The sequence below is a fragment of the Salvelinus namaycush genome, chromosome 35 (assembly GCF_016432855.1).
Source record: "Salvelinus namaycush isolate Seneca chromosome 35, SaNama_1.0, whole genome shotgun sequence".
NCBI lineage: Eukaryota > Metazoa > Chordata > Actinopteri > Salmoniformes > Salmonidae > Salvelinus > Salvelinus namaycush.
Genome location: NC_052341.1, coordinates 10565445 through 10593238, shown reverse-complemented (window position 1 = coordinate 10593238; position 27794 = coordinate 10565445). Strand labels below are relative to the sequence as shown.

Sequence of the window (27794 nt, the reverse complement as noted above, 5' to 3'; positions counted from 1 at the left end):
CCCAACAGACTGAGAGACGGAAAAAACGATTGTCATCATAAGCTTAGCTGTTGCTAAGGACAGCGCGTGTGAAAAGAAACTAGAAGACATTGTAACATTTGTGGCGTCTAGGCTATTCATTGTTTATGACAAGGATATCAACTTGTCGATTCAAGAACTCTTGGAAAATGCTACAATCTCTAACTAGTAATTCGTGTGTGCGATTGATCGAAAGTCACAAATCGACATGGTATTTTTTGTTTTTAGTCCTGGGCTATATTCTGTATCTTATATTCGGAGCTGTTGTCTTTTCCTCGGTGGAACTGCCTTATGAAGACCTTCTACGCCAGGAGCTCCGAACCATCAAAAAACAGTTCCTCCAAGATAACGAATGTCTGTCGGAAGAACGCCTCGAGGAGTTTTTGGAGAAAGCGCTCGAGGCCAGTAATTATGGAGTGTCCATTCTCAACAACGCATCGGCAAATTGGAATTGGGACTTCACCTCCTCGCTGTTTTTCGCCAGTACTGTATTGTCTACCACAGGTGAGTCAGTCAGTGTCCCATTTTAAGTGTAGACTACTGCTTTTCAGCCATCTATCGATGGAACGTTGAATGACATACGGGGCTTGAAGGAGGTGATGCAGCCTCCGCGTCAAAACGCGTTCTGCGTCGGCGCATCGCCCCCAGAAATGAATAGGTGCAATTCAGAAATGTTTATTTTAATAGCTCTATTTTCAGAAAAATAAGGGAGTTGCTTGCTTACGTAGTCATGTCTAGTGGTAATATAGTTGATTGTTGTCATACGCGTCTTGTAAGGTAGGTACACGACATTCCTGAAAGCAGGTTGCCTTTTTTTGTTGCCTGTGACACTGAAATGTACCCTTTCGTGACACAGTACACCCAAGTAACACCTGCCTACGTTACCCGAGCTCAGCATTCTGTCATGATAATATACAGTATGCCCTCAATGTCTGTCTGCCTGCTTGTCTGTGTTTATGCATTGAGCAAGGGCACGTTCTTTCTCACAAAGTGAACACATTTATCCTTTAAAAAAGCCTACAAGCCTGGGTCTGTAGTTTTGGACATTCCCACCAATGATTACCGACTTGAAAAGAAATCAACACTTTATGTCCTCAATTCCGTTTGAGCCTAACTTTTCAAGTTATAATATATGTAATTGTATGTAGGCCTAACATAAGTCATGTTTAGGGATGGGATACCAACATTACATGCTTCAGATCAGACAGCAAAGGCGTTTCTTTTAAATAGGTGTTACGTATAACAGCCTCCTTATCATATAGCCTATTGCGTAAAAGGCCTACATTAGTTTCATGTCTCTGTAGATCTTTGGTCCTAACCCAAGTGATATAAAGACGCTCAGAAGTTAAGCTATCTTTGACTGTGCTTCCAACATATAGGCCATTTTGAAATTGTTGTCTGAGTTGATGTTGCACCTTAAGTCCAAGGTGATACATAGGCTTAGTGTGTGGTCCCATGTAAATAGAACAGTGCCACAAGGATAGGCCTAACGCTGGGAAATATGGGTGTGCCGATTGCAGACAATCCGGTTTGACAAGATTAGGGACCCATTGTCATTTTGTACTTCCATGAAATGACTCAAGTCACCAACCACAGTTCCTTCTCAGTCACATTTTCCTCACACAGGAATCTGTAATTTTTTAATTGCAACAATGAAACACAAGAAAATATACAATAGTCACAATACAGCCAGAGAGATCCATGAAAAAGTAAAGTACAAGGGAAGCTATGGTGTCGAGGTATTCATTTCACAGGTGGTATAGAAGAACTCTCTCAGTTCTGGTCCTTACAATCCACCACATAGCTTCTTGACAAGAAGCTATGGTGGTAGTAGCCCATTACTGTAGTAAAGAGGTGGTTTAGACTAGCAATAACTTTCTTTTCTCAGAGGGGAACTTACTTTTTGGTGTCAGGTCAATCACACATGGTAATACTTTATATTCAATCTCTCAATTTTCCATCAGCTCTTCTTGTCCTAACCATTCATCACATTACTTGATAGAGATACTTTTACTGCAGGATAACATTCCTGACAACTTTTTTTTAATACGTTTTGACATAGTAAAGATATCAATGACAATGTATCATGGTAGGCCATCTCTGACAAAGTAGCTTAGTTGAGTTCCCAATCTGCATGGGTGTGTTGGAGGGCCATTGCATTTTAAACCACTCATGCTAGGAACACTTAACCAAAACATGCTACATTCTCTTTTCTTTTAATGTCACCTTCTCGTGTCCGTGCCATGAGCTACAGAACAGAGTGCTCATCCCCCTCTGCCGTCATGGCTATGCTGGTTTGCCTGTCTACATGAGATAATGTTGTGTTGCTCCTTCCTATTGTTGTGAACATCTCTAAAACCAGCAATAGACGATTGTCATGACTACTGCCTTGTAGATGTGGAAAAAGATGAGAATGTTGGAAGCATATAAGGCTTTACCAAAGACTTAAGCTACTGACAATAGATATCTTGTTTTGTGGTTCAGAAACCAATTAAACAAAAGGAAAGGGTGCAGCTCTTCCTTTTGTCTAATTAGTTTGCTGATAATCTGTGAAGTTCTCTCTTAAGGGGAGCACTTTCACTAATTGGGTGTGTGCAATGGGCATATTTTTGGCTTTGTTAAGAACCAAAAATCCTTTTAAATGTGAGTTTTCTATAGGCTACATTTCCATTGCTCATTATCTCAACTAACCTGTCCATGTCCCTTTGTTTCAACCAGGATATGGCCACACCGCTCCACTCTCCGATGGAGGCAAAGCCTTCTGTATCGTCTACTCTGTGATCGGCATCCCCTTCACCCTCCTCTTCCTCACCGCCGTGGTCCAACGCATCATGGTCTTCAGCACGCGCCGTCCAGTCATGTACGTGTCGACCCGCTGGGGCCTGTCCAAGCCTCTCGTAGCCGTGGTCCACGCCACACTCCTCGCCATCCTGGCTGCTTCCTGTTTCTTCCTCATCCCGGCGGCCATCTTCTCCTCCCTAGAGGAGAACTGGAACTTCCTGGAGAGCATCTACTTCTGTTTTATATCACTAAGTACCATCGGACTGGGAGATTACGTACCAGGGGAGTCCTTCAACCAGAGGTTCAGACAGCTCTATAAAGTCGGAATCACTGGTGAGTTTTTATTTAATTTATTTTTTTAAGAACAGAGGGGTGTACTACTAAGCATGATCAAGGAGTTAGCTAACTTTGATAAAGAACCAGAAATAACTGGATATTGTATGTTCAGCTGTTTGAAGCTGATGCGAAAGACGCAAAAACGAAACTTAATGTGAAGTATAGAAATAGCACAGATCTACCGCTTCTTAAACATGCTTTCAATGAGATAGATATGTGAATTTGGTCAGGTTGACCAAAAGGATACATATTTCAGCTTTAAGAAAGCTAAGCTTTAAAATGTGGTTTGAGTAAATTAGACCATGTCCATTTCAAGATCCTATTTTAAAAACATTTTACCATATTTAGGCAAGTTAGCTGGCTAACTTTTTGACCCTGCTTTGTAGTATACCCCTCTGTTTACTCCCTTGTTTGTAAACAATGTCTTGGTGCTGAAGCAATACATTGTTTGTTTACTATCATGTTGATCTCATGGACTGTTACACAGTCCTTACATCCATAGCTTAATCTACGAATTTGAGAGAGGTTACATTTCTCCAGCTGTGTCCCTCAGCTCTATAGTGAAAAAAGTGGTGGGGCTGCTGTTGAACAAATCTCAGATGGTGGCTTTAAAGTTTGATGAATGATACCATATTTGGTTGCCTCTGATTAAAGCAAACAAACATCCAGACAAATATAGAGAGCAACAACATCTTGAGGCTCTGAATTCTCTTGGACAGTTTCTCATTCTGTTTAGAAGCTTCAGGTTTGAAAGACATCTTGAGGCTAAGAATAGAGAAAAAGACTGATTTTAACTTAAAAGGGTGCCCTGTATATTTGATGTGAATTGCCTTCAGTACTTCTGGCATGTTTTTTAAGTTTGACTCTGAGAATCTTCACATATCTTTCCTTAAAATGATCTTTCTCGATCAGTATAGTTGGTCACATTGGAAACACAGGAAAGGCCTGGCAAAGCCTATTGTGTGTTCATGTAGTGCATCAACATTTCAGTTCAGTAATGATTATGATCAGTGAGGGGAAAACCAACCTTTACACTTCATGCTGCTAATTGTGATCAGCAGCTCTCTCTACCCCCTAGTGGTAAGATTAGGTCACAGCAATAGAAAAACAGATACTGTGAGGTTATGTTTTCCATGCTAGGAGCTACGAGTCATCACTGGCTCATTGAGAGTTAGAGAAGAGGAGGAACGGAGAACTGAAGATGGTCTATTCAGTAGTGGTTGTGTGGGGGATTGTGGGAGCAGGGGGCATTGCATTCCAGAATGTGTTTGTAGCAGACTGTTTTGCAGGAACTACTACTCCCTCCTGTCACTAGACAGACACCTCTCACTGACTAACTGTTTCTCTCTCTATATCATGCTGTATGACATACTGTTAATAATACTATACCCCTGGGCCCCACCCACTCACTTCTCTCCTACTCCCCTTAACATTTAATACATTTTTTAGGATCCCTATTAGCCGGCGCCAATGGCGACAGCTAGTCTTGCTGGGGTATGACGCAAAATGAAAAAGACATTAGACAGACTACAATTTACATGATTGTATTTAAGTGTGTGTGTGCATCCATTAGTTACACATACTGTACATGTCAGTACATACACACAACTAGGTCACAATGGGGAGAGGTGTCACTTTATTTGTTATTTGAAACCAGGTTTGCTGTTCACTTGCGCTACATAAGATGGAAGGGAGTTCCATGCACTCATGGCTCTGTATAATACTGTATGTTTCCTTGAATTTGTTCTGGACCTGGGGACTGTGAAAAGACCCCTCGTGGTATTTCTGATGTGGTAAGTGTGTGTGTCAGTGCTGTGTGTAAGCCGACTGCAAACAATTTGGAATTTCCAACACAGTCATTTTTCTTTCCTCAACTCTTAGCCAAGAGAGACTGGCATACATAGTATTAATATTAGCCATCTAATAACTATGATGATGCAAGACGTGCCCCTCTGTTCTGGGCCAGCTGCAGCTTAACTAGGTTTTTCTTTGCAGCACTTGAGCATATGACTGGACAATCATCTATATAAGATAAAACTAGAGCCTGCAGGACTTGCTTTGTGTGGTGTCAAAAAAGCAGAGCATCTCTTTATTACGGACAGACCTCTCCCCATCTTTACAATTGAATCTATATTTTTTGACCATGACAGTTTAAAATCCAAGGTAACGCCAAGTAATTTAGTCTCCTCAACTTGTTCAATACCCACACCATTCATTACCAGATTTAGCTGAGGTCTAGAACTTGTACCAAATACAATGCTCTTAGTTTGAGATGTTGACGACTAGTTTATTACTGGCTACCCATTTTAAAACAGACTGCAACTCTTAAGGGTTTCAGTGACTTCATTAGCTGTGGTTGCTAATGCATATATCGTTGAATCATCAGCATACATGGACACATGCTCTGTTTAATGCCCGTGGCAGGTCATTGGTAAAAATAGGAAATAGTAGAGGGCCTAGAGAGCTGCCCTGCAGTAGACCACACTTTACATGTTTGACATTAGAGAAGTTTCCATTTAACGAAAACCCTTCTGAGTTCTATTAGATAGCACTGAATCCACGATATGGCAGAGGTTGAAAAGCCATAACACATACAATACAAGTCAAAAGTTTGGACACATCTACTCCAGGGTTTTTCTTTACTTTGACTATTTTCTACATTGTAGAATAATAGTGAAGACATCAAAACTATTAAATAACATATGGAATCATGTAAACTGAGAAGAAAAAAATACAGCCCTTTTTCAGAACCATGTCTTTCAAAGATAACTCGTAAAAATCGAAATAACTTCACAGATCTTCATTGTAAAGGGTTTAACCTGTTTGGGAAAGCGTGCCGCTAGCGAGACACCTCGACAACATCCGGTGAAATTGCAGAGCGCGAAATTCAAATTACAGTATTATAAATATTTAACTTTCATAAAATCACAAGGGTAATACATCAAAATAAAGCTTAACTTCTTGTTAATCCAGCCAATGTGTCAGATTTCAAAAAGGCTTTACAGCGAAAGCAAACCATGTGATTATCTAAGGACAGCTCCCAGCACACACAACCATACAAACATTTTCCAGCCAAGTAGAGGAGTCAGAAATAGCGATTAAAATTAATCACTTACCTTTGATCTTCATATGGTTGCACGCACAAGACTCCATGTTACACAATACATGTTAGTTTTGTTCGATAAAGTCCCTCTGTCCAAAAACCTCCGTTTTGTTCAGTAATCCATTGGCTCAAAGGCGGTCACAACAGGCAGACGATAAATCCAAATAGTACCAGTAAAGTTTGTAGAAACATGTCAAATGATGTTTATAATCAATCCTCAGGTTGTTTTTTGTCAAAATAATCAATAATATTTCAACCGGACAATAGCGTTGTCAATATAAAGGTAAAACAACGAAAGGCGTGCTCTAGGTCGCGCGCACCAAAACAGCTCTGGGACTTTCCACTGACCACTCATTCAAAGTGGTCATTCTCCCTCATTTTTCAGAATAAAAGCCTGAAACAATGTCTAAAGACTGTTCACATCTAGTGGAAGCCATAGGGAATGCAATCTGGGTCATATCCCTTTATATGGTGGATAGGCTTTCAATGGGAAAACACCCATTTCAAAATAATGGCACTTCCTGGATGGATTTCTCAGGTTTTCATTTTTACATTTACATTTTAGTCATTTAGCAGACGCTCTTATCCAGAGCGACTTACAGTAGAGTGCATACATTTTTTTTTTTCGCCTGCCATATCAGTTCTGTTATACTCACAGACATTATTTTAACAGTTTTGGAAACTGTACAGTGTTTTCTATCCAAATCTACCAATTACATGCATATCCTAGCTTCTGGGCCTGAGTCACAGGCAGTTTACATTGGGAACCTCGTTTATCCAAACTACTCAATACTGCCCCTGGTCCCAGAAAGGTTAAACAATGATTCCCATGCTTGTTCAATGAACCATAAACAATTAATGAACATGCACCTGTGGAACGGTCATTAAGACACTTACAGCTTACAGACGTTAGGCAATTAAGGTCACAGTTATGACAACTTAGGACACTAAAGAGGCCTTTCTACTGACTCTGAAAAACACCAATAGAAAGATGCCCAGGGTCCCTGCTCATCTGTGTGAACGTGCCTTAGGCAAGCTGCAAGGAGGCATGAGGACTGCAGATGTGGCCAGGGCAATAAATTGCAATGTCCGTACTGTGAGACGCCTAAGACAGCGCTACAGGGAGACAGGACAGACAGCTGATCATCCTTGCAGTGGCAGACCACTTTTAACAACACCTGCACAGGATCAGTACATCCGAACATCACACCTGCGGGACAGGTACAGGATGGCAACAACAATTGCCTGAGTTACATCAGGAACGCACAATCATCAGTGCTCAGACTGTCTGCAATAGGCTGAGAGAGGCTGGACTGAGGGCTTGTAGGCCTGTTGTAAGGCAGGTCCTCACCAGACATCACCGGCAACAACGTCGCCTATGGGCACAAACCCACCATTGCTGGACCAGACAGGACTGGCAAAAAGTGTTCTTCACTGACGAGTTGCGGTTTTGTCTCACTAGGGGTGATGGTCGGATTTGCGTTTATCGTCGAAGGAATGAGTGTTACACCGAGGCCTGTACTCTGGAGCGGGATCAATTTTGAGGTGGAGGGTCCGTCATGATCTGGGGCGGTGTGTCACAGCATCATCGGACTGAGCTTGTTGTTCTTGCAGGAAATCTCAACTCTGTGCGTTACAGGGAATACACCCTCCTCCCTCATGTGGTACACTTCCTGCAGGCTCATCTTGACCCTCCAGCATGACAATGTCACCAGCCATACTGCTCGTTCTGTGCGTGATTTCCTGCAAGACAGGAATGTCAGTGTTCTGCCATGGCCAGCGACGAGCTCGGATCTCAATCCAATTTAGCACGTCTGGGACCTGTTGGATCGGAGGGTGAGGGCTAGGGACTTGCAGGTGCCTTGGTGGAAGAGTGGGGTAACATCTCACAGTAAGAACTGGCAAATCTGGAGCAGTCCATGAGGAGATACACTGCAGTACTTAATGCAGCTGGTGGCCACACCAGATACTGACTGTTGCTTTTGATTATGACCCCCCCCCCCCCCCCCCTTTGTTCAGGGACACATTATTAAATTTCTGTTAGTCACATGTCTGTGGAACTTGTTCATTTTCTCTCTGTTGTTGAATCTTATGTTCATACAAATATTTACACATGTTAAGTTTGTTGAAAATAAACGCAGTTGACAGTGAGAGGACGTTTCATTTTTTGCTGAGTTTAGTAATCAAAAAAGTGAAAAACAAATCAAAATATATTTGAGATCCTTCAATGTAACCACCCTTTGCCTTGATGACATCTTTGCACACTTGGCATTCTCTCAACCAGCTTCATGAGGTAGTCACCTGGAAAGCATTTCAATTAACTTCTTTGGGATAAGGGGCGATATTTTGATATCCGGATGAAAAGCGTGCCCAAAGTAAACTGCCTGCTACTCAGGCCCAGAAGCTAGGATATGCATATAATTGGTAGATTTGGATAGAGAACACTCAAGTTTCTAAAACTGTTAAAATAATGTCTGTGAGTATAACAGAACTGAAATGGCAGGCGAAACCCCGAGGACAAACCATCCCTAAAAAAAGAAAAATCCTCCTTCCACTGATTTCAATGGCTGGCACTTTTATATTAGGGTGGAATCGTGCCCGATTGTTGACATCTAGTGGAAGCCCTAGAAACTGCAGTCTTTAGAAAGAGTTTCAGGCTGGTTTTTGGAAAAATTAGCCAGAAATTGTAGTTTTTCTAGGTGGCTCCCATTTTGGCTGTAGTGTTTCCAAGCGCGTGAATGAGAGCGCGTTCTTTGGTATTTTTCTCCGGTAAATACTAACAATTCTCTGTCTTAAATTGTATTGTTTATTTGCTTATTAGGATACCTAAGGTTTGATTATAAACATTTATTGAGTTGTTTGGATAAGTTTATTGGTAATGTTTGGGATGCATTTTGAAGAAGGGAAACCGAGTGGATTATTGACTGAAGCGCGCCAGCTAAACTGAGTTTTTATGGATATAAAGAAGGACTTTATCAAACAAAAGGACCATTTGTAATGTAACTGGGACCTTTTGGAGTGCCAACAGAAGAAGATCTTCAAAGGTTAGGCATATATATTATATCGCTATTTCTGACTTTCGTGTCGCAACTCCCTGGTTGAAAATGATTTGTTATGCATTTGTGGGCTGGGCGCTGTCCTCAGATAATCACATGGTTTGCTTTCGCCAAAAAAGCCTTTTTGAAATCTGACACGGCATCTGGATTAACAAGTTAAGTTTTATTTTGATGTATTGCACTTGTGATTTCTTGAAAGTTTAATATTTATAGTAATTTGAATTTGGCGCTCTACAATTTCACCGGAAGTTGTGGAAATGGGACGCTAGCGTCCCACTGATCCGCAAGAAGTTTAACAGTTGTGCCTTGCTAAAAGTTCCGTTGTGGAATTTTCTTAACTTCTTAATGCATTTAATCCAATCAGTTGTGTTGTGACCAAGGTAGGGGTGGTATACAGAGTCCTATTTGGTAAAAGACCAAGTCCATATTATGGCAAGAAACGCTCAAAGAAGCAAAGAGAAACGACATTCCATCGTTACTTTAAGACATGGTCAGTCAATCCAGAACATTTCAAGAATTAAACATTTCTTCAAGTGCAGTCGCAAAAACCATCAAGCGCTATGATGAAACTGGTTCTCATGAGGACCGCAACAGGAAAGGAAGACCCAGAGTAACCTCTGCTGCAGAGGATAAGTTCATTAGAATTACCAGCCTCAGAAATCGGCAATTAACCTCACCTCAGTCTCTTGGGCACAGCTTTGATGCACCTGTACTGACTTCTGGATGATAGCAGGGTGAACAATCTGTGGCTCAGGTGGTTGATGTCCTTGATAATTGTTTTGGCCTTTCTGTGACATTGGGTGCTGTAGGTGTCCTGGAGGGCAGGTCGTGTGCCCCCTGTAATGCGTTGGGCAGACTGCACCACCCTCTGGAGAGCCCTGCGTTTGTGGGCGGTGCAGTTGCCGTACCCAGGCTGTGATACAGCCTGACAGGATGCTCTCAATTGTGCATCTGTACAAGTTTGTGATGGTCTTAGGGTCCAAGCCAAATTTCTTCAGCCTTCAAGCCAAATTTCTTCAGTCCACCCACACTGTCTGTGTGGGTAGCGATGGGTAACGATGCTTCGAGGGCGGCTGTTGTCGATGTGTTCCTGGTTCGAGCCCAGGTAGGGGCAAGGAGAGGGACGGAAGCTATACTGTTACACTGGCAATACTAAAGTTCCTATAAGAACATCCAATAGGCAAAGGTATATAAAATACAAATGGTATAATAGAGAGAAAAAGTCCTATAATTCCTATAATAACTACAACCTAAAACTTCTTACCTGGGAATATTGAAGACTCATGTTAAAAGAAACCACCAGCTTTCATATGTTCTGAGCAAGGAACTTAAACGTTAGCTTTTTTACATGGCACATATTGCACTTTTACTTTCTTCTCCAACACTTTGTTTTTGCATTATTTAAACCAAATTGAACATGTTTCATTATTTATTTGAGGCTAAATAGATTTTATTGATGTATTATATTAAGGTAAAAGAAAAGTGTTCATTCAGTATTGTTGTAATTGTCATTATTACAAATACATTTAAAAAAAAAAAATCAGATTTAATCGGCATCGGCTTTTTTAGGTCCTCCAATAATCGGTATCGGCGTTGAAAAAAATCATAGTCAGTCGATCTCTACTCTCAAAGAACTTCATGATGACAGAAGTGAGTGCTACGGACAATAGTCATTTAGTTCAGTCACCTTTGCTTTCTTGTGTACAGGAACAATGGTGGCCATCTTGAAGCATGTGGGGACAGCTGACTGGGATAGGGAGAGATTGAATATGTCCGTAAACACACCAGCCAGCTGGTCTGCGCATGCTCTGAAGACGCGGTTAGGGATGCCGTCTGGGCTGGTAGCCTTGCGAGGGTTAACACTCTTAAATGTCTTACTCACGTCGGCCACGGAGAACGAGAGCCCACAGTCAATGGGAGCGATGGCACTTCTCCTCAAAGTGGGCGACGGCGTTTAGCTTGTCCAGGAGCAAGAAGTCGGTGTCTGACTTGGCTGGTTTTACCTTTTGTAATCCGTGATTGTCTGTAGACCCTGCCACATACGTCTCGTGTCTGAGCCGTTGACTTGCGTCTCCACTTTGTCGCCGTACTGACGTTTTGCCTGTTTGATTGCTTTAGAGGGAATAACTACACTGTTTGTATTCGCCCATATTCCCTGTCACCTTGCCATAGTTAAATGCGGTGGTTTGCGCGAATGCTGCCATATATCCACGGTTTCTGGTTTGGGCAGGTGTACTTCCTGATTAACTCGGTCACCGTGTCCGTGTATACATCAATGTTATTCTCAGAGGCCACCCGGAACATATCCCAGCCTGCGTGATCAAAACAATCTTGAAGTATGGATTCCGATTGGTCAGACCAGCGTTGAATAGACCTTAGCACAGGTACTTTGTGTTTGAGTTTCTGCCTAATAGGAAAAGAGAAGCAAAATGGAGTCATAATCTGATTTGGCGAAGGGAGGGCAGACGAGGGGCCTTGTAGGCATCCCGGAAGAGAGAATAGCAGTGGTTGAGTTCTCAGCACAAGGACTACAGTCAATGTGTTGATAGAACATCGCTAGCGTTTTCCTCAAATTTGCTTTGTTAAAATCCCCAGCTACAATAGATGCGGCCTCAGAATATGTGGTTTCCAGTTTGCATAAAGTCCAGTGAATTTCTTTGAGGGCCGTCATGGTATTGGATTGAGGGGGAATATACACGGCTCTGGCGATAACCGAAGAGAATTCTCTTGGAAGGCAATACGGTTGGCATTTGATAGTGAGGTATTCTAGGTCGGGTGAACAGAAGGACTTGAGTTTCTGTATGTTATCACAATCGCACCATGAATGGTTAATCATGAAACATACACCCCCGCCTTTCTTCTTCAAGGAGAGTTCTTTATTCCTGTCTGCTCGATGTACTGAGAACCCAGATGGCTGTATGGACGGGGACAGTATATCCCGAGAGAGCCATGTTTCCGTGAAACAGAGTATGTTACAATCCCTGATGTTTCTCTGGAAGGAGATCCTCGCCTTGAGCTCATCTACTTTGTCCAGAGACTGAACATTAGCGAGTAATATACTGGGAAACAGTGGATGGTGTCCCCGCATCTTGAGTCGGACTAGAAGTCCACTCCGAATACCTCTTCTCCGCCGGCGGCTTCTTGGAGCAGCCTCTGGGATAAGATCAATTGCCCTGGGGGGTGCGAACAAAGGATCCAATTCGGGAAAGTTGTATTCCTAGTAGTAATGCTGGTGAGTTATCACCGCTCTGATATCCAGAAGTTATTTCCGGCTGCATGTAATAACACAAAAAAACGTTCGGGGCTAATAATGTAAGAAATAACACACAAAAAAAAAAAAACACTGCAAAGTTGCTTAGGAGCCAGAGCAGAGCTGCCATGTCTGTCGGGGACATCTTGCTAATTTGTACATGTAGATAGGGGTAAAGTGACAAGTAGCAACATTGTAAAAACAAAGGGTGGGGGTGTCAATGCAAATTGTCCGGGTGGCCATACTCCCGCCGTCTTTCATCTTTGTCATGGTAGCAGCATAGTTGTTACTCCTCGCAGTTCCAGACGGGGCCCAGGGAAGATTGACAACAAAAAAACATCAGGGATCTAGACAGCCACAATGTGCGGTCCCAGCTACAATGACTAACCGCATCGTGGGCTGCGTTCAAGCCCTCAAGAAAACCCTGCTAGCTTGATAGGCAGCTAGCTAGGCACCAAACAGCTCCTCAGACCCGGCCTTGGTTGGCTGGATCACTGGACAGTTAGTAGCACGTCGCAGGATCCAAACTCAAAAGGTAGCTTAGCTAGTAACTCAACTTTTTCAATCGACTTTCCAAAACCCCTAACCAAGCTCTCCCTCGTACCACCTTCAACAAGAAGTGACGTGCGCCAGAAAGGAAGTGACGAGGCTTCCTCTACTAATGTCACCTCCAGGATTGGTAACTACGAATGTATATTTCACCAGCCACATTGGCGGGTGGTCACACAGAGCATTTGGGGAACAGTTTATTTAAGTGTTTTAATCCATAGCCTACATGTAGAAGTTACAAGAAAGGCTACTAAAGTGTGACCTTGTCCTCATTTTTTTGGCCAGTTACATCGTGTTGTTTTTCAATATAAGTTTGCGTTTGCTGCACCTGTCTGCTGCTAGGAAGAAATCACTCAGATTTTTTCCGTCACAGGCAAGCAGTTACCACAGTAACGGACCATCCCTTCAAGAGCCAGCTGAAAATGTCTCACCTAATAATTGTGCTTGATTGAGCATGGATCACTCCCAAAATAATGTAGTTTTTTTGCTCACTTTTTTATTGAACACAATGGTGTATAGGTACTTTGTAGAAAATAAGTATGCAATTCTTATATAAACATATAAAAGAGCAGATAAATACAAAAAGACCCAGAGTACAAAATAGAATATACAGAACAAGGACAGGTAAACAGAAAGAAGAGGGCAGATGTCACACCCCCAAACACACACACACACACACTGCTCGGTGACGGGACTAGCACATGCTGCCCAAGGGTAGATTGCAAGATCACAAGTGAGAGTTAATTGATGTACAAATTCACAGCGCTGAATGGTTCAAATAAGAGATGTTCTGCCAGATTTGATCACATTTTGATCATTAACTCCGACTCAAAGGATATACTGCTCTCCGGAGACCAGGCCCAAATCCCTGTCCTTTGTGTGAAGAAAAGGCAGAGATAGAGAGGGAGAAGGTCGGGGTGCTGTGTTAGGATGTGAGTAAATTACCATCGGTTCTATTGGCCAACGTGCAATCACTGGAAAACACTCGCTATATGGTCGAGACTATCCTACCAACGGGACATTAAAAACGGTTAACCTTTCACGAGTATCAATCCCGGATCCGGGATCACCCCCCACCCCCCACACACTGATTAGCATAGCTAGCATAGCGTCACAATTAAATAGTAGCATCTAAATATCATTAAATCACAAGTCCAAGACACCAGATGAAAGATACAGATCTTGTGAATAACCCCATCATTTCTGTTTTTTAAAATGTTATACAGGGAAGACACAATATGTAAATCTATTAGCTAACCACGTTAGCAAAATACACCATTTTTCCTTTGTCCACCATTTTCTCTCTCCACCAGTAGCTATCACCAATTCGGCTAAACTAAGATATTGATAGCCACTAACCAAGAAAAAACCTCCTCAGATGACAGTCTGATAACATATTTATGGTATAGGATAGGTTTTGTTAGACAAATGTGCATATTTCAGGTAGAAATCACAGTTTACAATTGCACCCACAGTCACAACTGGACTAGAATTACTAGAGAGAGCAACGTGTATGACCAATTTACTCATCATAAAACATTTCATAAAAATAGACAAAGCATAGCAATGGAAAGACACAGATCTTGTGATTTCAGACAATATTTCAGATGTTCTAAGTGTTTTACAGCGAAAACACAATAAATCGATAAGTTAGCATACCACATATGCAAACAATACCAGAGCATCAATTCAAGCCAAATAGCGATAACGTAATCATCGCCAAAAGATATTAATTTTTTCACTAACCTTCTCAGAATTCTTCCGTTGACACTCCTGTAACATCATATTACAACATACATATATTGTTTGTTCGAAAATGTGCATATTTAGCCATAAAAAACCGTGGTTATACAATGAAGATGGTAGCAAAACCAGCATGGAAAAGTCGGTCGCCATCTTTCAGAGTGATCTAGTTTAATCAATAGCTAATCATATACTTGACTAAAAAATACAGGGTTGACAGGAATCGAAAGACAAATTAGTTCTTAATGCAATCGCTGATTTACATTTCTAAAATTATCCTTACTGTGCAATACAGGGTTCGCCAAGCGAAGGGATAGAAAACAAAATGGCGAAATATGCGTTTAAAATATTTCGACAGAACAACGATTTATCATATTAAATATTACTTACTATGAGGTGATTTTCCATCAGATTCTTGGGCAATGTATTCTTTCTTGGGTATAATCTTCTTTTGGTCGAAAGATGTCCTTTGTCCGTCTAAATGCCCGCTAACGTTCGACCGGGACCCCGAAATGTGCCCGGTGCTTCACATAGAAATGCATCAAAATCGCACTAAACGGATATAAATTGCTATAAAACGGTTTAAATTAACTACCTTATGATGTTTCTAAGTCCTATATCGAATTAAATTACAGACGGATACATTTCAAGTTGATAACCGAGCCTGTGAAAATGGCATCCGGAGGTCCCTTCCTGCGTAAGGGCGAGCGTCGAAAGGGGGGCTACTCTCACTCCTTGGTCTTTTATAACCTCTGAGAGCTACCTAGAAGGCCCATTCCACTTCTCATTGGTTACTGACATCCAGGGGAAGGCGGGTGCAGTTCGTGTCGTTCCATAGGATAGACAGAGACCTTAAAAACTGATCTGAAACCAGAGCTTCGCTCTCAGACCTTTCACTGTCTGTCATGGATTTCGCTGTAGAAAGAGTTCTGGGTCACCCACAGACATAATTTCAACGTTGTATGAAACTAGAAAGTGTTTTCTATCCAATAGAATTAATAATATGCATATTGTACGAGCAAGAATTGAGTACTAGGCAGTTTAATTTGGAGACGACAAAATGCTAATTCGGAACAGCACCCCCTGTAGTCGCAAGAAGTTAAGCCACCAAGCCGTGGGATAAAGACACAGATAATATAGAGCTGGCTGTGTTTTCCGTGCATCACCAGGACAGAGCAGCTACGTCTAAGACTAGAGGCGGGGGTGTGTGTCTTTGTCAATAACAGCTGGTGTGCATGAGTCTAATATTAAAGAAGTCTCAGTATTGCTCGTTTGAGGTAGTGTGGTCTACAGCTTATCATGAGGTACCCTATCTACCAGGAGTTCTCATCTATATTATTTGTAGCTGTCTATTTACCACCACAAACTGATGCTGGCATTAAGACTGTGCTCAACAAGCTGTATAAGGCCATAAGCACACAAGAAAATTCTCATCCAGAAGCAGCACTCCTAGTGGCCAGGTACTGACCATAATTCTATCCTCCTGATTCCTGCTTACAAGCAAAAACTAGAGCAGGAAGTACCAGTGACTTGCTCTATATGGAAGTGGTCAGATGACGCGGATACTACGCAACAGGACTGTTTTGCTAGCACAGACTGGAATATGTTCCATGATTCATCCAATAGAAGTATACCACCTAAGTCACCGGCTTCATCGATAAGTGCATTGACGAAGTCATCCCCACAGTGACAATGCGTACATCTCCCAAACAGAATCCATGGATTACAGGCAACATCTGCACCGAGCTAAAGGCTAGAGCTGCTGCTGTCAAGAAGCGAGACACCAATCCGGACGCTCATAAGAAGTCCCACTATGCCCTCAGACAAACCATCAAACAGGCAAAGAGGCAATACAGGACTAAGACTGAATCCTACTACACTAGCTCTGACGCTCGTCGGATGTGGCATGGCTTGCAAACTATTACGGACTACAAAGGGAAACCCAACCGCAAGCTGCCCAGTGACACGAGCCTACCAGATGAGATGAATGCCTTTTTTATGCTTGCTTCGAGGCAAGCAACACTGAAGCATGCATGAGAGCACCAGGTGTTCCGGTGACCACACTCTGTAGCCGATGTGAGGAAGACCTTTTTAAACAGGTCAACATTCACAAGGCCGTGGGGCCAGACGGATTACTAGGGTGTGTACTCAGAGCATGCGCGGACCTCTCCCTGACCGAGTCCGTAATACCTACATGTTTCAAGCAAACCACGATAGTCCCTGTGCCCAAGAATGTGAAGGTAACCTGCCTAAATGACTACCGCCCCGTAGCACTCATGACAGTAGCCATTAAGTGCTTTGAAAGGCTTGTCATGCCTCACATCAACCCCATCATCCCGGAAACCCTAGACCCACTCCAATTCGCATACCGCCCCAACAGACCCACAGATGACGCGATCTCAATCTCATGCCACACTGCCCTTCCCACCTGGACAAAAACAACACCTATATGAGAATGCTGTTCATTGACTACAGCTCAGCGTTCACCACCATAGTGCCCACGAAGGTCATCACTAAGCTAAGGACCCTGGGACTAAACCCCTCCATCTGCAACTGGATCCTGGACTTCCTGACAGGTCGACCGCAGGTGGTAAGGGTAGGCAACACACCTAACACGCTGATCCTCAACACCGGGGCCCTTCAGTGGTGCGTGCTTAGTCCCCTCCTGTTCGTCAATGACTGCGTGGCCAAGCACGACTCCAACACTGTCATTAAGTTTGCTGACGGCACAATGAAACGATGAGACGGTCTATAGGGACGAGGTCAGAGACCCGGCAGTGTGATGCCTCTCCCTCAATGTGAGCAAGACAAAGGAGCTGATCGTGGACTACAGGAAAAGGAGGGCCGAACAGGCCCCCATTAACATCGACAGGGCTGTAGTGGAGCAGGTTGAGAGTTTCAAGCTCCTTGGTGTCCACATCACCAACAAACTGCCATGGTCCAAACACACCAAGACAAGTCGTGAAGAGGGCACGACAACACCTTTTTCCAGAGTGCCAAGTCTAGGTCCAAGAGGCTCCTTAACAGCTTCTACACCCAAGCTATAAGACTGCTGAATAATGAATAAAATGGCCATCCAGACTATTTACTTTTTATTTTTTACTTTAGTTTATTTTCTTAACTCTATTCATTGAATTGCATTGTTGGTTAAGGGCTTCTAAGTAAGTGTGAAAAACATGTGAAAAACAATTTTATTTTTACTGGTTGGTTAATCTGTTCAGGGTTTCTGACACTCCCAGGTTGATCAGAAGCTGGTCTGGGTCAACTAGTCTCCAGAACTAAAGAGGATCCCAAAAATTCCGCACCAATAACCATGCAAGTTAGAACGTAGGGCAAAGCAGTGGAGTAGTGTTAACTCACATAGGGGAGGTATCAGGAAATATGCTATGCAGCTTAGTTTTGGAATAGTCTAATGTCTTGATTTGTATGAGACGATGTCTGTAGTTAATTGAGCAGGTGTAGATATGCTCCAAGCTCTCTTCCCAGTCTGCTACAGAAATGTCAGTGCCTAGCTCTTCCTCCCATTTTGCCTTAATGGCATCTGTAGAAGGTGTGCTAATAGATTGAAAAGCGTCATATAGATTATATCTGTTTGCCTGAGGTGGGACAACTTTTTATGCATCTGTCAAACATGGAAGGTTTAGCATTTCCAAATGTAGGAACATGTTTTCTAACAGTCTCATCTGTAGGTATCTGAAAAAGTTACTTCTGGGAAGATTGTATGTTTCCCTCAACAAATCAGAGGCAAAGCTCCCTTCTATATATAGATCCCCTATGTTATTGATCCCTAGCTCTCCCCATTGCTCAAATGTGTTATCAAGGTTAGAGGGGGCAAAGGAGGGATTCCTCGCAATAGGGAGCAGGAATGATTTTGGTTAAAATGGACCTTAATTTGCTTCCAGATACGAACTGTGTTATGTATAATAGGATTGTTACAATAACGTGACATCTCCAAATTGACGAGACAAAATCACGGCGCAAATAGAGCCCAAAACTTTTATTCATGAACTTTTAGTCATTGTTCTCCGATTTTTTTTATTTCTTTGTGTGCTTCTACATTTCTACTCCTTTCAAAATGTTTCAGAGTAGATCCCTGCCCTATTAAAAATAAGTTCAGCATTTTGTGGCAGGGCAGGCACTTTGTTGATGTTCAGTTGTAGAACTGTTTTTATTATTGGTTCTAAATGATCTATTTTAACATTGCTGCGGGGACTTGCTTCCATTTAGTGAGGTCGGGCACTGATGTTGGGCGATTAGGCTTGGCTCACAGTCGGCATTCCAATTAATACCGAAGGTGTTTGATGGGGTTGAGGTTAGGGCTCTGTGCAGGCCAGTCAAGTTCTTCCACACCGATGTTGACAAACCATTTCTCTCTGGACCTCGCTTAATGCTCGGGGGGGCATTGTCATGCTGAAACAGGAAAGGGCCTTCCCCAAACTGTTGCCACAAAGTTGGAAGCACCGAATCATCTAGAATGCCATTAGTATGCTGTTGCGTTAAGATTTCCCTTCACTAGAACTAAGGGGCCTAGCCCGAACCATGAAAAACGGCAATAAACCATGTATTGCTTCTCCATCAAACTTAACATTTGGCACTGCATTGGGGCAGATTCAGCCGTCAGACTGCCAGATGGCGAAGCGTGATTAATCACTCCATAGAATGCGTTTACACTGCTCCAGAGTCCAATGGCGGCGAGCTTTATACCACTCCAGCCGACGCTTGGCATTGCGCATGGGGATCTTAGGCTTGTGTGCGGCTGCTCAGCCATGGAAACCCATTTCATGAAGCTCCAGATGAACAGTTCTTGTGCTGATGTTGTTTCCAGGGGCAGTTTGGAACTCGGTAGTGAGTGTTGCAACCGAGGACAGACAATCTGTATGCGCTTCAGCACTCAGTGGTCCCGTTCTAGTGAGCTTGTGTGGCCTACCACTACGCGGCCGAGCCGTTGTTGCTCCTAGACATTTACGCCTCACAATAACAGCAGTTACAGTTGACCGGGGCAGCTCTAGCAGGGCATACATTTAACAAACTGACTTGTTAGAAAGGTGGTGTCCTATGACGGTGTCACGTTGAAAGTCACTGAGCTCTTCAGTATGTGCAAATATGCTGCCAGTGTTTAGCTATGGAGATTGCATGGCTGTGTGCTCGTTTTTTATTTATTTTTATTTATTTATACACCTGTCAGTGTGTAGCTGAAATAGAGGAATCCACTAATTTGAAGGGGTGTTCACATACTTTTGTCCATATAGTATACATTGGTTAAAAAACGCAGGTCACAAAAACTAAATGAAATTAAGCTAGATACCCCATTACTTAATAGAAATACACTTAGTTGTTTTTGAAACATTTAGAAAGCATACTCTTTTGTGTAATTATGGAGAAAATAATATTTTGTCTCTGAGAAAATCTGATCACCTCTCACCTAGTGTTGCTTCCTCTTCTAAGTTCAGCGGCTGCCGTGTCAGCAGAGGTCTCGTCGCCAAACTAAGACCGTCGCCAAACCGAAGACTGTTCAGCAGAGTTGTTCGAGGAAGGAAAGAGAGGAAGGCGCCACAACTCTCACTTGAGTGTTTTTACCTACTTATTTTCTGATTTAAAAAATATATATAATTTAGCTCTTTTGTAGCTTGTGTGTGTGTGTGTTCTATCCCAGTTCGCTATTCTCCCTGTAAACTTTACAGATGCTTCCCACCCGCTTGACACCTTGATAACCTCATTTTCTGATGATGGCTCACCACTCTTCGTACTTGGCGACTTCAACCTCCGGACGTCTGCTTTAGATTAAATTCTTTCCAACTCTCTTTCCCCTCCTTGCCTCTTTTGAACTCACCCTTTCCCAGTCCCCTCCCACTCACAAGGCAGGCAATATGCTCAACCTCATCTTTACTAGAGGCTGTTCGCCTACTAATCTCACTGCAGCACTCCTCCAGGTCTCTGATCACTACTTTGTTTCCTTTTCTGTCTCCCTTTCCTCCAACCCTAGCCACTCAACCCCTACCCAGATGGTCAAAAGCCGTCGCAATCTATGCTCTCCTCTCTCCATTCTGCTAAATCCTTCTCCCTCATGTCTCCTACAAGCATTTCGCTACACTCGCATTAACATCTGCTAACCATGTGTATGTGACAAATAAAATTTGATTTGATTCCTTCTGCCTTTTCAACCCTACTCTTCCCTTTCCGCATCCTATGACTCATACTATCCCCTTTCTGGCTGGCCTGTTCCGCCTCCCCCCTTGCTCTGTGGCTGAGTGATTCATTGCGAACTTACAGAACAGTTCTGCTGGCAGCTGAGCGAAAATGGTGGAAAACACAATTTCTGGAGGACCTATCATCCTTCCACTCCTCTCTACCTTCCTCTATCTCCTGCTAAAGTCTCACTTTCTATCACTTTACATTTCAAGCTTCTGCCTCTAACCCTAGTAAACACTTTTCCACCTTCTCCTCCCTCAATCCTCCACCCCTCCCTCTCTGCAGATGACTTTGTCAACCACTTTGAAAAGAACGACATCCGCTTCTAATTCACTCAGCCTATTGAGACCACTGGTCCCACTTGCACAGAACTACCCTACACCTTGACATCTTTCTTTCCTGTCTCCAGATGAAATCCTTAGACTAGTGAGGTCCGGCCGCCTGACAACATGCCCGCTCGACCCCATCCCCATCCCCTCCTCCCTTCTCCAGACTATATCTAGAGACCTTCTCACTTCCCTCATCAACTCATCCCTGACCACTGGCTGCGTCCCCTCAGACTTCAAAATGCCCCAAGTCGCTCCACTCCTCAGGAAACCAACACTTGACTCTGATGTCAAACTGCAGACCGGTATCCCTTCTTTTCTTTCAGAAACATTTGAGCGTGCTTTCTATGACTAACTCTCTCAGAACGATATTAGTGACGATAACCAGTCTGAATTCAAGACTGGTCACTCAACTGAGACTCCTCTTCTTCACGGAGGCTCTCCGCACTGCTTCTGTTCTCATCCTCTTAGATCTATCTGCTGCCTTCGACACAGAGAACCATCATTTCTTCCTCTCCACCCTCTCAGGGCTGGTCATCTCAGGCACCGCACACTCTGATTACAGGCTGCTCCTACCAGGTGAATTGGAGAGGATCTGTCTGCACCACGTACTCTCATGACTGGTGTCTCCCAGGGCTCGGTTCTAGGCCCTCTTGGCTCCGTCATATCCTCACATGGTTTCTCCTATCATTGCTATGCGGATGACACTTAACTACTTTTCTCCTTCCACCTTCTGACACCCACATGGCAACACGCATGCCTGGCAGATATCTCCGCTTGAATGTTGGCCCACCTCCTCAGCCTCGACAAGACTGAGCTGCTCTTCCTCCTGGGAAGGCCTGCCCGCTCAAAGACCTCTCCATCATGGTTGACAACTCCATGGTGGCCCCATCCCAGAGTGATAAGAACCTTGCCATGACCTTGGACAACACCCTGTCATTCTCTGCAGATATCAAAGCAGTTCATGCTCTACAACATCTGTAGAGTATGACCCTACCTCACATAGGAAGCGGGCGCAGGTCCTAATCCAGGCATTGTCATCTCCCATCTGGACTACTGCGACTTGCTGTTTCCTGGGCTCCCCGCTTGTGCCAACAAACCCTTGCAACTTATCCAGAGCGCTGCAGCCTGCCTGGTTTTCAACATTCCCAAGGAAGCTCACATCCACTACAAGACCATGGTACTTGCTTACCGAGCAGCAAGAGGAACTGCCACTCCCTACCTTCAGGCTATCAAATCAAATTTATTTATATAGCCCTTCTTACATCAGCTGATATCTCAAAGTGCTGTACAGAAACCCAGCCTAAAACCCCAAACGGCAAGCAATGCAGGTGTCGAAGCATGGTGGCTAAGAAAAACTCCCTAGAAAGGCCAAAACCTAGGAAGAAACCTAGAGAGGAACCAGGCTATGAGGGGTGGCCAGTCCTCTTCTGGCTGGGTCGGGTGGAGATTATAACAGAACATGGCCAAGATGTTCAGATGTTGATAAATGACCAGCATGGTCAAATAATAATAATCACAGTGGTTGTCTTGGGTGCAGCAAGTCAGCACCCCAGGAGTAAATGTCAGTTGGCTTTTCATAGCCGATCATTAAGAGTATCTATACCGCTCCTGCGGTCTCTAGAGAGTTGAAAACAGCAGGTCTGGGACAGGTAGCACGTCCGGTGAACAGGTCAGGGTTCCATAGCCATAGGCAGAACAGTTGAAACTGGAGCAGCAGCACGGCCAGGTGGACTGGGGACAGCAAGGAGTCATCATGCCAGGTAGTCCTGAGGCATGGTCCTAGGGCTCAGGTCCTCCGAAAGAGAGAATTAGAGAGAGCATATTTAAATTCACACAGGACACCGGATAAGACGGGAGAAGTACTCCAGATATAACAAACTGACCCTAGCCCCCCGACACACAAACTACTGCAGCATAAATACTGGAGGCTGAGACAGGAGGGGTCAGGAGACACTGTGGCCCCATCCGATGATACCCCCGGACAGGGCCAAACAGGAAGGATATAACCCCACCCACTTTGCCAAAGCACAGCCCCCACACCACTAGAGGGATATCTTCAACCACCAACTTACCATCCTGAGACAAGGCCGAGTATAGCACACAAAGATCTCCGCCACGGCACAACCCAAGGGGGGGCGCCAACCCAGACAGGAAGATCACATCAGTGACTCAACCCACTCAAGTGACGCACCCCTCCTAGGGACGGCATGAAAGGGCACCAGTAAGCCAGTGACTCAGCCCCTGTAATAGGGTTAGAGGCAGAGAATCCCAGTGGAGAGAGGGGAACCGGGCAGGCAGAGACAGCAAGGGAGGTTCATTGCTCCAGAGCCTTTCCGTTCACCTTCACACTCCTGGGCCAGACTACACTCAATCATATGACCCACTGAAGAGATGAGTCTTCAGTAAAGACTTAAAGGTTATGCTCAAAACATACAGCCCAACCTTAGCACTCCATTCTACCACCTCTGGTCTCTTGGCCCTCGCAACCCTACCTGGAGGGCAGCTCCCGCTCAGCACAGTCCAAGCTCTTCTCTGTCCTGGCACCCCAATGAGTCCCTGCCCATCTTCTGAAAACATTTGAAACGCTACCTCGTTAAAGAGAATCTTAAAAAATCCTACAGCATCCCCCCATTTGTGAACTAACACGCACATTTTGTTTTCTCTTACTAGCTTTGACTTTGCTGAGAGCTACTTTGAGGAAAAATGTACTTACTGTGATATGTGGTTGTCCCACCTAGCTATCTTAAGATGAATGTACTAACTGTAAGTCACTTTGGATAAGAGCATCTGGTAAGGTCACCTCTCACCTAGTGTTGCTTCCACTACTAAGGTCACATCCTTTCTCCGGCTCAGCTAGTGTTGGTTTAACTCATCTCTCCCTCTCAATTCAATGAGCATCATTGGCATGAAATCCCATGAGTAAATATTGCTAAAGATTTTATTTTTATGAAATGCAACATCACTCTCTCCGTCTCTGCCGCCCCCCCCTCAGTCTACCTGTTGCTCGGTCTGATTGTGATGCTGGTGGTCCTGGAGACCTTCTGTGATTGATAATGGTTCCTCTAGTAACCCCTTGTCTGTATTATTCCTTTTCTCTCTCCAGTCTACCTCCTTCTGGGCCTGGTTGTGATGCTGGTGGTCCTGGAGACGTTCTGTGAGCTGCAGCAGCTGAAGACCCTGAGGAAGATGTTCTATCTGAAGAAGGAGAAACCACAGGACCGCCTGGCAATACTGGAGCACGACCATCTGGCCTTCACCTCTGTGTCCCACCAGACCAACTCCACCTCGCTCAGGGAGGACAAGACTAAGAACGTACCCTTCGTTAGTGTCCCCGTGCTGGCCTCGCCTGGTGGAGATGACCCCATGATCGACTAGAAGGGGGAAATAGTTAAAATGTTGCGGTGAAATAGGCAGGAAACTAGGGAAGGACAAGGAGAGTACTGAAGGGGGGGGATGGTGAAACCAAGTTTGCATCCCATTTCACTATCCTTCTTTTGAAGTGTGCACTGCCTATCATGAATTCTCTAGGTGAAACTTTAACGTTAGCTGAAACTCTCCCCAGTGAACGCTTACACCAATTCAATGCTTTTTAATGAAAAGGGTAGAGAATTGGGATGCAACCTATGGGGGGGTGATAGAGGACTCTCGTAGAAGGATATTTGTGACTACATAACTTAAGCTTCAGCACAAGGATGCATTTTAAAAACAAAAGCTCAACTTCAAACCATTGTTGGTAATGTTGAAATTGACCGATTGTCTTTTAGCCCTTTATCATCCATGAGAAATTTAACTATCACTCTCTTAATGATGAAAAATGAACATATTGTGCTATACTGCATAAACAAGATCTGTATTCACTGACATAGGAAAAACTTAATATAGCCTTCATATGTATAGCTGATATGTACGCTGTCTAACTTAATGATAAGGGAAACGCCTGCTATAGCTTCGTGCATTGTCAAAATCCTCGCTCAGAACAGACATGCTATCAGCTGTTCTCATGGATGGAATAACATTAAGCACATACTGTATCTATAATGCATTATGAACTCGCTCAGAGCAAGTTATAAGGCAGTCGTAATACAAAAGCACAGATATGGGCTTCATAGAACTGACTTGACTATAGCACATTAGGGAACATTTAATAGGACATCCACCTTGTAAAATGTAACTGTCACATTGTGCCGTAATGTGTCTGTATACATATACCTTAAGTACTATTTTACAGGAGTTTAATGGAACACATGTATTCAGGTTAACTGTATCAGGTATACAACAGTAGCACATTTCATTGTTGTAAATGCTCTGTGTATTAATTACAGTAAGACATTTGTTTGATGCTAGTTTAAAGTACAACTTGTAATGTTATTTTAAGGTAGTTAAATGTTTCATGTCTTGGGCTGTACTGTGTGTATTTATCATGTTGATTCGTCTAAAAGAAAGGGATTTACTGTGCCTAATATGTGGTTTATTGAATGTTAAAGTGACAATTATAAAAGCTTTTAAACTTTATTTTTAAGGGGGAAAAGAAAGGCAGAACCCAAGCAGTGTACGCTGCTAGAAGAAATGCTGCTATTTAAAATGAAAAAGGGTCAGTTGCTCATAAAATAACATGGCCCTCAAAAAAGATTATATATAGAACCACAAAGCACCTTTCATTTTTTTTGCAGTGTATTTTCATCAATTATTTGAACACAGCAGGTTACTGTATATCTTGTGACACCACTCTGAAATGGGAAATTACTGGGTTGAACATTTTGTACCAAAATAATTGGTTCTGGAAAGTACAAAAGTAATTTCCCGTACCTCAGATTGAAAGCTGCAATATGTAACTTTTTTGGCGACCTGACCAAATTCACATATAAATACGTTCTAGATCTTTCATTGAAAGCAAGTCTAAGAAGTGGGAGATTTGTTCTATGTGTGCTATTTCTATGCTTCCCGTAAAGTTTAGTTTTACTTTTAGGTTTGTACACCAGCTGCTTATAGCTGAAAATAAACATTTTGGTTATGGAAATGATACATAATTTCACAGTGGTTTAGATGGTACAATGATTCTCAACACTATACTTGCTTGTTTTGTCACCATATAAACTGAAATTAGGTGTACTATCTGAATTTTGCCAACCAAGAAATGGGGGATCGATTTCTGCATAGTGCTACTTTAAGTGAGAGGACAAAGTAGGGCAACAACTGAATTCATAAGAAGTAATGTTAGTAGGCTGTTTGTATAAAACTTCAGGACTGCTCTGTGACACAAGACATTATTTGATACTGGAAATCTCTATTTAAAGATGAGAATATAAACTGTTTTTGAACCAAATTTAGAAAGAGCCTAGTATTTTTGGAGGATGTAAAGTGTAGTGTTTACAAATGTGTATTTGTGATTTATGCAGATGATTTAAAGTGAAGGTACTCCATGAGAGCGTGATTGTGAGAGAAACTTGAAGATAGGAAACACTGATTGACAGACAGGACTGCTTTACAGTGCAATGCAGTCAAAACATTTCCCTTGACAACTCAACTCATTATGTTGCTATTGAAAATCAGTTTCTGACATATTGTCCAAAGATCTACAAAAAATGTACTACATTAACATTTAAGTTAAGATGTACATCAAGGAACATTAATTGATTTGCTTGTACATATTTCTCCTGACTTGATGTCATCCTGTATTTGGAAGTCATTTGTTTGTAGCCTACAGTACAAGCTGGTTTGCTTGTGTACATACTGGTAATATTATTTCTACAGATTTAGGATCTTAATTTGATTACCCTTTTGTTTCAGAGAATTTGAAGATGAGCTTTGTGATTTACATAAATTCAGTGAAAACCCACACTAACACATGGTTATATTAACAGTATTGCACTTTTTATGTAGCCTACTTTTGTCCAGCTAATAGCTTAACCACTGATTATTTTGCTGTGACAATCTAGATCAAATTAAGATCCTACATCTATAGGACAGACTAGCCTATATCATACACTACTCAATCATACTATATGAGTACATTTTTCAGATGGGACAGACTTTTATAGCACCAGACCCTACCTGATTGTATTGTACCAGACAGGAAACTGCTGTCCATTCTTGAGAATGTAGACGTTTCATTTTCAACATATGTTTGTGTTGTGCAGAATTATGTTTTATAGATCATCTAAGAATGTTTCAGGGTTTTTGTTTTAACTGTAGTTCTTTCCACAAAACTCTTCTACATCGCACAATGACAGAATGAGTAGAAGCCTTTAACATTGTCAAGAATGTTTTCTTTTGAATACCAGTTTAGTAAACAGAGGAGTTGTATGTAATCGTGTTGGTACTTTTGTTAATTGGCCAAACGGGAGAATGACAATCTCCCCCTGGCTAAGGGGACTTGACAGTTGCAGTGATATTTTTACTGTTATAAATATTTTGTCTGAAATGCATTGTTCTATTCTTTA

The 27794-nt window shown here is 42.9% G+C and overlaps 1 protein-coding gene across 2 annotated transcripts; it reads left to right on the top strand.

The window, feature by feature from the left end:
- Window positions 1-27784, top strand: LOC120029786 (potassium channel subfamily K member 1-like). Of its 2 annotated transcripts, none has more exons than XM_038975056.1 (3): window positions 1-522; window positions 2737-3132; window positions 24458-27784. In XM_038975056.1, the coding sequence occupies exons 1-3, from the start codon at window positions 126-128 to the stop codon at window positions 24727-24729; spliced, it is 1065 nt and encodes a 354-aa protein (XP_038830984.1). In that variant the 5' UTR covers window positions 1-125; the 3' UTR covers window positions 24730-27784. The 2 variants fall into 2 exon arrangements, with proteins under 2 accessions (XP_038830984.1, XP_038830985.1); XM_038975057.1 differs by lacking the exon at window positions 24458-27784 and adding an exon at window positions 20282-20685.
- The last annotated feature ends 10 nt before the right edge of the window (window positions 27785-27794 follow it).

Bases quoted from the DNA above. Each gene is read 5' to 3' on its own strand.
- LOC120029786 (XM_038975056.1), top strand. From the start codon at position 126: ATGACAAGGATATCAACTTGTCGATTCAAGAACTCTTGGAAAATGCTA. The intron at 523-2,736 runs GTGAGTCAGTCA...TGTTTCAACCAG, and splicing joins TACTGTATTGTCTACCACAG to GATATGGCCACACCGCTCCA. The intron at 3,133-24,457 runs GTGAGTTTTTAT...TTCTCTCTCCAG, and splicing joins CTATAAAGTCGGAATCACTG to TCTACCTCCTTCTGGGCCTG.